This window comes from Macrobrachium nipponense, chromosome 26 (assembly GCF_015104395.2).
Source record: "Macrobrachium nipponense isolate FS-2020 chromosome 26, ASM1510439v2, whole genome shotgun sequence".
In the NCBI taxonomy this organism is placed as follows: domain Eukaryota; kingdom Metazoa; phylum Arthropoda; class Malacostraca; order Decapoda; family Palaemonidae; genus Macrobrachium; species Macrobrachium nipponense.
The window spans coordinates 46,911,937-46,921,936 of NC_087215.1; the positions used below are offsets into that span (position 1 = coordinate 46,911,937).

General features: G+C 39.7%; 1 protein-coding gene across 3 annotated transcripts in view; it reads right to left on the bottom strand.

The window, feature by feature from the left end:
- The window catches only part of LOC135200257 (organic cation transporter protein-like), a 49,771-nt gene that overhangs the window by 3,161 nt on the left and 36,610 nt on the right, over positions 1 to 10,000 (bottom strand). For all 3 annotated transcript variants that reach the window (XM_064228729.1, XM_064228731.1, XM_064228730.1), the window contains exons 5-10: positions 5,541 to 5,644; positions 5,048 to 5,193; positions 4,529 to 4,697; positions 1,801 to 1,948; positions 1,046 to 1,152; positions 314 to 573 (exon numbers count right to left, since the gene is read on the bottom strand). In XM_064228729.1, coding sequence (XP_064084799.1) covers positions 314 to 573; positions 1,046 to 1,152; positions 1,801 to 1,948; positions 4,529 to 4,697; positions 5,048 to 5,193; positions 5,541 to 5,644 — 934 coding nt within the window. The remainder of the gene's footprint in view (positions 1 to 313; positions 574 to 1,045; positions 1,153 to 1,800; positions 1,949 to 4,528; positions 4,698 to 5,047; positions 5,194 to 5,540; positions 5,645 to 10,000) is intronic.

Sequence of the window (10,000 nt, forward strand, 5' to 3'; positions counted from 1 at the left end):
TTCAATTTAAGAATCTATGTCAAAGCGGAATCTCTAGAAGACTGTGGTCTGGATGTTGCAATCATCTCATTAGTACATCTGAATGATTTGGGGTGAATTCTGTATGAGCCTCTGAGGCTGTGAATTGGCTGCCTAATTCACTTAGGTGTGAGAGTCTAGGATTCTATTGCCAGGCTAATGTAATAATCTGCCCAGTGAGCCTCAGGTGAACGAACGGTCTTAACTATGAATGAACCTCTAGCAGTTTATGAGAAGGGTAACTGTAATGTAATCAGTTGCAGGTGTTCATGGTGGGTAGAACTAAGAACCTTACCTTCAGGGATGAAGGCTAGAGCCAGTAGCGAAACACCACTGACGCAGAAGCCAAAGATGGTCGTTTTTTTTCGGCCGAACTTCTGAATGACCGGTGCAGTGATGGAATAGGCGGGAATTTCCATTAGTCCAGTAAGAATCATGTAGATGAAAGGGTCTGCGCTGAAGTTGGTGCCGTTTAGACTTAAGCCGTAAAAGACTGTGGCCACGATGAAGTAATCCACGCACATGAAGACAGTGATTAGGCTGATTTTCCTCGTGCTAGTTTCGTTTTGGAATAAGGGAGGAAACAATGATATTTAAAAACGTAGTTTCTTGACTGAAATAGAGTTTTTCTTGTTTTGATGACTAAATTCTTAACAAATATTCTGTTAATTATAGATTTAAGATCATCACGTGGCGTTCTTTGCAATGAAATGGTTTTTTTTAATGAAAGCACAAGAAGAGTGTAGAAGTTTCCATAAGTATCCAGAGAAAACAAAAATATATTCGGGTTGACATTATGGCTGACAATCCACAGAGAACTTGATCATGATTAAAAATTGTCAATTTGGACCAGTAGGCTCACTGCTCAAAAATGAAAGATTTCATTCATTCATTTGCAAACCTAAACTACAAATAAATAGAAAAGAAAACAGTCTAATAATAAATGTTTTCTAGTTCATCAGTACTACAAAAGGGAGAAGTTGTGAGCAAACAATACCCGAAACACTTTTAAAGTTATTTTATGTACCTGCAAAGAAGAGGCCTCGACAGATTACAAAGTTTCTTGCGAACTCTTGAGGAGTTGGTTTGAGCAGATGGTGCCGCATCTTTGGGAGATTCGCTCTCCTTTTTTGCCTTTAGAAAAAGGAATAATAATAATAATAATAATAATAATAATAATAATAATAATAATAATCTTAGGCTTTTATTATAATTTTTTAGACATGCCATTAACCTTATAGCAATAGGAATGATTAATGTAACAAGTTACAATCATTATCACTATTCTAGCATATTCAGAATCTGCATTTTATATAGACATCATATTTGAATTACCATGTAGGTGGCTATTGTCAAAAAAGATTAGCGTCGGAAAATTATGAAGAGTAAAACTGATTTATGATGCAATTAGGAAACGGTGAAGCAAACATCTGACCCGGAAATATACCTTAGAATCTATTTTGCATTAAATAATTTGAAAGCAGATATATAAGAAAGCCTAAATCATGCCTACGTCTTCCCTTTATCATCTCTGAATTAAAGAAGGGATCCCAGATGGCGCCAGCAGTGGCGATGACTGGAAGATATATTTAGGACTTGTCCGTTTGATTGCATTTCAATTAATTCCCAGTTTCAGTGATCTACCTAAGCTAAAATTGTTGATATGCTTGATGGAAATGTGGAACTGCACGTGTGTTTGCAATCCTTTACACACCAGCCAAGAAATGATCCAGTTTCCACCCTATTATAAGAAATAGAGCGCCCATTCGGAGTAAACAATACCTCTTCTTCTATCTCCTGCATAAGAGACCGCAGCTCATCCTCAGGGGGCAGTTTGGAATTGTTCCAACGCGCAGCTTTCTTCAACACTTTCGTTGCTTTCTCGTGCTGTCCTTTTGTGATCAGCCAACGGGGTGATTCGTCCATGAAACTGGAAATATGGTAATAATAATAATAATAATAATAACAATAATAATAATAATAATAATAGTAATAATAATAATAATAAATTTCCAAAGGACACGGACATATATTCTGCGTTTGTTGTTTATTTTACTCTTACGCATCGACGCAATCGCAGGTGGTCATCTCATGAGAGGAGAATGTATGAAATGAGTCGTCGTCGTCGTTAGATTAAGCCAGCTTTGTATTGGCACAGGCTCGTGCTTCTTAGCAGCCCGTAACTGGTGACGTTTTGATCATGTGGGAGTTGTCATCCCGATATTTGAGTGGCTGCATCCATCTCTTCGCCATGCGATGCGAACTCGTAGATGACACCACTTTTTTCATATTTCTATAATAAATTATGACCTGGATTCTTTCGCCTCGTCCTGAAGAATAATCCGGTGCCCCGAGAGACGGATTTGAAAAAAGTGGTGTCATCTACGAGTTCGCATCGCATGGCGAGTTGATGGATGCCACCACTCAAATATCGGGATGACAACTCCCACATAATCAAAACGTCTCTCGTGTCGTCTACAAAAAGGTGCCATATTCAACCATTACGACTACGAACACTAGAGAAGACAGGTAAGGGAAGAGCTGACTAACGCTCTGAAGATTATCGACTCGGCAAACAGACCACCAAGTCCCTCCGGTTTCTTGAAGCGTTGCACCTCGTGGCAAATAGCCCAGCAGAAATGCGGTTGATGAAGAAACTGAATTTCTCCCGACAATCAACAGGAGAAAGGGCCGAAACCAGCCGGGGCCAGATACCATTGAGGCGGAGAGAGAGAGAGAGAGAGAGAGAGAGAGAGAGGATAAACCAGTAGAAACCCTGTATCTTTCACGATACGACCGAGAAGGCCCGAACTCCGGCGGGCTGTAGAACGTCGATCGCTCGAGGCGAAAACTGACCAGCGAAAATTCGACCCAGCCTTCCTCTATAAATTACCTGTTCACCTTCTCTAACACATGACATAACATACACAAAAATTCTCACACTAAAAGATAAATGGGTCTGTCCCATTCTGTACCTCTCTTCCTAATACCTTCCTTTAGCCCCACTACAGTATTCCCCATTCCAAAAACCTTATCTTCCTTCCGGTTGACACTCGGGCTCCCTTATCCTAACCTATCAGCGGCCGCCCCCCACCCCCCACCCCCCCCCCCCACCCCACCACACACACACCCTTGTTGTTGTTGTTTCAAACATTCCCTCATTAGATGACCACCTGCGTGTGCGTCGAGGCGTAAGAGTAAAATAAACAGCAATGATAATAATAATAATAATAATAATAATAATAATAATAATAATAATAAGAGAGAGAGTAACAGTAGACTTAATCAAAAAATTACTTCTGTTTGAAAGGGCCTTTTCCTTCACCTCTTGTTGGAAAACTTTCCACGATGACGTTACCTTTCGTTCAGAATGATTTAAACTCAATTGTTTTCCTTCGAAGTAGTTTTTAAGCTGTTCTGTTCTCCTTTCCATTGCTCTTACAGTTTGACCATTATGGAAGTTATCTAGTGACTTACATGGAATTCGGTACACACACTTTTTGTATTGTCGGGCGAGTTCTTTTATTTACATGTTTCACTGCTTTATTGGTTTTAAGTGCTACATTACGACCAGCAATCCCAAAAGGGTATGTATAACGAATTCCATATCAAGTCTTGTGATAATCTTTATATTGTTCAAACTGGAAAAGAGAAGAGAACAGCATCAGAAATGTGTAAAATATGCAAAGGTGATCAGCGGAATCTTTGTACAAGTTAGTGAGAACGGTCATACACACTCATCCGGATAAGAGCAAAAAAGGTAGTTTATTCTAGTAATGTACTGGAAATAAAAATCCTTGAGTCTAGCTTTATAAAAAAAAGTTTCTCTAAGAACACGAATATCAATCACGGCATGTATTAACCTGATCTATTAGTTTCAAAAGGAATATGCGAGAATGTTCTACTTAATGAAGGTCTCCGAGAGACAAGGGAGGGGAAACAGGGTAACGGGCTTCATCCAGCTAATCGGTTTTGTAAGAAGTCAACCTGTCACTAATGAGAGAAGGATTCCGCCGACAAAACACCTGTCAGGTGCTAATACTTGGTTTCCAACAGTTTGTATGTTCGTTTGTACTGTTTTGCTAGCATAAACATGTTAAATTTCTACCACTTGCTATCAGTTCTTTGAAGATGGCTTGGCAATAGAAGGCCGACGCAAGTCAGGATTTACCACTGTTTTTTATTTCGTCCTAATGGTGATGATCTATAAAAATAGCACACACACACATTGTATATATACTATATATATATATGTGTATATATATATATATATATATATATATATATATATATATATATATATATATATATGTATATGTATATAATAAAAATCTAGTTGGCAAAATATTTCAGAACACCGTGCAATGCATATAATTTCTTCACTAATCTCAAAACGTCTTATCACAATAACGCTGCCTATTCATTGCCGTTGTCCAACTTGCAGCAACTGATAAGAGTAAACGCGGTCATAAAGCCTTAGAATCTCAAGATATCTACGGAGTCTACTCACTAAAGAACTGGGAAAAGAATGAGGTTTGGGAGGGACACAGCCAACTGAAGGGTCCTCCAGTCTCTTATGAAGTAGGCTATTCCTCCCCAGGCCATAGTGCCGAACGCCCACGGCAGCGCCGTCAGAATGCCCACGAAAGACCGCAGCCGCATTTCGGTGACTTCCATCGCTGAGGGGTTGAAGGTTAATAGTTCATTTTGTTGTATCAATTTGTACAGCAGTTCATTACTCTATGTCTCCATAGCTGAGGTTTAAATAATTGCAGGAGACTGGGATTTATCATACTTAACCTTCGATAATTATGTAGTACACAAAGTAACGACACCTGTGAGGTGGCTTCCCATCCTGAATAACAATAATGTGTATGATATGATCCCCAACAAAAATGTTTAAAAGAGTCATTTGGAGAAAGTGGTGTTTCTCATCACATGAAGGTAAAGCGGTATGTGGCATAAAACAAAGTCTTCTCAGGCTGTTGTGCCTCATATGCGGAAACAGGGGCTCTCAAGCGAAACTTACTCAAGGTGTAAAACGTCGGAATATTCACGAATCCAACGATGAATCGGAACACCAGGATGGCGTAGATGTTGTGCAGGAAGGCGATGCCGCTGCTGCACAGTGTGAAGGTGACTAATGTCACCACAACTACGATCTTTCTGCCAAATCTGAGGAAGAGGGGAGAAAGATTGCTACCTGAACCTGTTTTAGTGTTTTTTTTCTAACTTTAGTAAGAGGACCAGTCAAACAGTTCCACAATGTAATTATGGAATGTACAAAATATTACGATGCTGCAAAAGTTACCTGAAACTGATCAAATCAAAAAATCATTTAACGTGAAAGGTGAGGCCGTGGTGCCCTATTAAAATTAACAAGAAGATGGCGGGTAACAAAACATAGTCCTGTGGAAGAATCCCGAAAAACATGAAGTTAAACGGGTTCCCAAAGATGGCCAGAGAGAAAGAATTCTCACGACCCCGTTTATTCAAAAGATTCAACCTCTTGTAGGAGTTACCTGTCAGCAAAATATCCACCAATGACGGGACTGACGAAGGTGCCAAACATCTTGATACTTTGATACGTTGCTCTCAGGTACTCGCGATCACAAACTAAATTGAACTGACGGGAAAAAAAACAGAATAATATCAATTATACATTACTCAGTACTGGATAAATAATGCCTTAGTATTACAAAGCCTTGAGGCAAGGCGAAGACAAGGGAAAATGAGGTGAATCATTTCAACAGCTAGAACAATTCCTTGAGGTTGAAATTTAAGGCAACAGCCGTTGATGGTGTGACGAGCGACACGCTGCAGACTGCAGTGAGATGTTGGAAGTGTATCTGTGTGGCTGGCCAGGGTGTGAAATGTGTCTGGATGAGTGACGTTTTAGAGGAATGGCCGGGAGAAATAAATTATTGTCCCATATATGGGCAAAGACGATAAAGGAGACTAGGACTGATCCGGAAACAGCGTTAATGAATATGACAGACAAGGTGTGATAGGATCCTGACTTAGAATGTAGAAAGATGTGAGGATTGACAGAACTGTGTAGAGGAGGGCATATCAGTATTTGTTAGCGATCAATGAAATGGAGTCAGAAAATGGAGAGTAAAGTTGCACTGGGTAAAGAGGGACCGAGATAAAAATTGGGCTAAGATTGACCAAGTCAGGGTGAAGGTTGTTGAGGATATGTTACAAAAGACGAGTTACAGAGAGCATTCAGAAATTCTTAAGGTGCAAGTGAAGCGTGTGTTCGAATAATTATGACAGCAGATAGTGGCTAGTTTAGTGTAAAAGTGAACTGAGACAACGGTGTGATATTTCTCCATGGTTGTTCAGTACCTTCATGGTTGGGTTGATGAAATTCTGATCGCTTTCTCTGAAGTTATTGGTTATGCTATAATGCGCATTCTGTGGTCATAGGATGCTAAAAACGCAAAATGAAATGTCAAAACGGCGGTTTAATGCGAACAAAACATGAGCCTTCTGAGTAAGTGCATGAAGCACTCATGTTGTGGAAGTTTTCTGCACAGGATGTTCGCTTAGGGCCGTCTTAACAGCATTATAGGCCTAAGGGGCAAAGCAGTGCTCAGGGACCCCTGCCAACTCAACCACACACAACAATAAAATGTCAAAGGTCTGTAGAATTAAAAATATAATTATTGTAATGGTCCTTCCAACACACTCAGTTATAAAAAGCTTGCCCATTCACATATTACAAACTATCAATACCTGATAAATTGTTACTGCATCACAAATGTTTAGTAACTACTACATGCTTACCCTACAAGTGTTCCTAATGAATCTTAGATTCAGTCCCTAATACCAATGGCATATATTATATATATATATATATATATATATATATATATATATATATATATATATATATATATAACCAATATCATTGCTCTTAAATGCCAAGTGAGTTGAAGTGCGTGAGATCTGTACGCAAATGCACGTGAGGCGCAAAGCGGCACAGGTGACCGTAGGGCTAAATAGGAAGAGAACGCCAATGCCCACTTGTAACGAATTAAAATCAATATCCAGAGTTTAGTACAGTATGTATAGTATTTACATATTCATATCAAGTCACAGCATACATAGATTAGCATGGGGTCCCTATGCTTGTGGGGTCACCCTGGGCAACGGCCAATGTATCTATGCGTTTAAAAGGTCCCGTGTTCACCCTCAATTCAGCAATTGAAATATGAATATATATGAATCAAATTGTCTCGTTTCTCTCTAGAGCCATACCCTGATGGGCAAATCGGTTTGATGTTCAATACATTCAACGTAGCACAAAGGAACACGTGCTTGAGAATGTCCTTAAATCCACGGTAGAAAGGTGAGTGAAACTGGGGCACTTGGAAGTTTATTCTACATTTTCAAATTCACACTGAATATAATAGAAGTTGACAGACCTTTACATACAAGCAAAGAAAGGGGATGAGGTTACAGTTTATTAACTCTTTTGCTTCAAGAACACGTCACCCAGATTAACAAACTGTAACCCTGGCCTCCTTTCTGTTTTTGTATATAAAGGTCTGTCAGCTTCTATTATATTCAGTGTGAACTTGAAAATGTAGAGTAAACTACGAAAATACTTGTTCCGAGTTCCCAGTTTCATTCACCTTTCTACCATGGATTTAAGGATATATGTATATGTATATATATATATATATATATATATATATATATATATATATATATATATATGTGTGTGTGTGTGTGTGTGTGTGTGTGTGTGTGTGTGTGTGTGTGTGTGTGCGTATTGCAATAATCATTTTCGTTCAACAGGGATGGCTCTAAAGAAAAACTGGCAATAGCCACCGACTCATTTTTTCTTTAAATGCAGACTTGTCGACATACAAGGCCTTCTTGGTTCACGCTTGGGTAGTTGAAGGGGACATCTGGATAAAAGCACCAAATTTTTTCCAGTTATACCTCAGCAGCCACGCTTCAATTCTAGAACTGGCGCCAAGTGATCGGAGCAGCAGGATGCCTACACAATGGAACTTCATAATTGATTATTCAGATACATGCTTATTACATTGTCTGCTATATGTTGTAAGTTTATCTGCCATATGTTGTAAGTTTATCTGCTATATGTTGCTATTTTTCTGTATTTTCAGGTTTTGAAGACTGAATTCTATGAAGACTAGTTAGTGGGGTCCGATACACGGGTGGTGAGGCCGGGTGCCACAGCCCCAGATGATGTGACTGTACTTTAAAGTATCATTTATCTAACACCGGTGTTTTTTTTGCCAAGCTAACACTCAAACTATTTATTTCCTTTTCTTGTTATTTCCTATGTTTGCACCTGCCCTACTTGTCAGAAAGTAAGAATTCACACTTCAATGTTTACCGTAAACTACCAACTGAGCGGTAGTTTTCCCGGATGTAATTTTCACCCGTATCTTACCATATTCAGCAACGATTTGAAAATGACTTGGTCTTGTTAGTTAGGTAGTCACTGAGTAGGGAAAGACCCTCTCTCTTTCACCCTTCTTTACAACATAATGCTAATAAATTGGTCCGTCAACTGTTAAGCACTTACGTGGGATTCTGCACTGGTGAAAAGTGCTTACAGACAACAGGCAGACAGACCAAACTACTGTTTTTTGTAGTAAGATGGAATGGACACAGTGCATTGAATGCACGTGGAATAGACAAGTCAGCACCAGCAGTCTATGTATTATTCCTAGAAAATGTGACTCACTTCAGAGAATTTAACTCGTTGCCAGTGCAACTGAATTTGAGGAAGGATATCACAGTGGATGACCTCATTAGGAATCAGGCACAGTGGCACAAATCCTGTCATTCACAGTTCAACACAAACAGACTGGAAAAAGTAAGAAAGAGGGAGAGAGACAGTATCCCCCGAAGGCAGGCAGCGACGGCCACCCCAATCGTTGACAACACCAGCTGCATACTTTGCATTAAGCAAGATGGACTTCTGCATGAATCTACAACTCTAGGCACAGATGAAAATGTCAAATTTATGGCCAGGGATCTACAAGAAACGGAACTAAAGGACAGGATTGAAGGAGCTGCTGACCTTATTGCCCTGGAGGCAAAATATCATCTTGCTTGCCTCGTTGGTTTTTGGAATCGCCATCGCTCTCTATTGAGACAAAGAGAAGCTTCCAAGGATGAAACTGCATATGTGAAAAAGCTCAAATCAAGAGTTTCGAAGAACTCATCACGCATGTTAAAAATCAGATAGAGGAGGATACATTCTGCTTCAAGCTTGCTTCATTAAGATACCTCTACGAGAAACATCTTGTAGACTTGGTATTACCAGTAAGATCAACAAAGGACGTTTCTAGGAACAAGTTTTGAATAACTTCCCCTACGCCCAAGAGCAGAGTGATGGGAAACAAGTGATACTTGTGTTTGAACAAGGAATGCAGCAAATGCTGAGGCAGGAATTCACAACAGAATTTGAAAGAGATGCTTTGATTTTGCCAAAGGCTGCAAGGATTGTACGAAATGAAATCTTCAGCTCAAATGTGTTCAATTTTAATGGTGCCTTCCCCAGTGACTGTCAGAAGAAGGCTGTCCCAACCCAACTCAAATCTCTGATAACCATGTTAATGCAAGGAACTGATCAAAAGGACCAGGGGACCACAGATTCACAGGCCTGTCTCACAGCTCACAGTCATTCTTTACCACTGCAAGAAGACCAACAATCATGAATAGAGTGCCCCAAGTGACTCCACAATTATCTCGGGTAACAAGATCATGTCATTCTTTAGATTGTGAACCACCCCTTTCATTATACATTGGCCTCAATACACACACACAGTCAAGGTCAAAACAACTGGTGAAAAAGATGTATGAACTTGGCATCAGTGTCGGCTATGAGAGAGTTCTGCAAGTAGAGAATGAAATCACCACTGCTATCTGTGAGAATATGAAGCTGAAAGGAATAGTTTGCCCTGTTCAGCTCCGCCAAGGTCTCTTCACT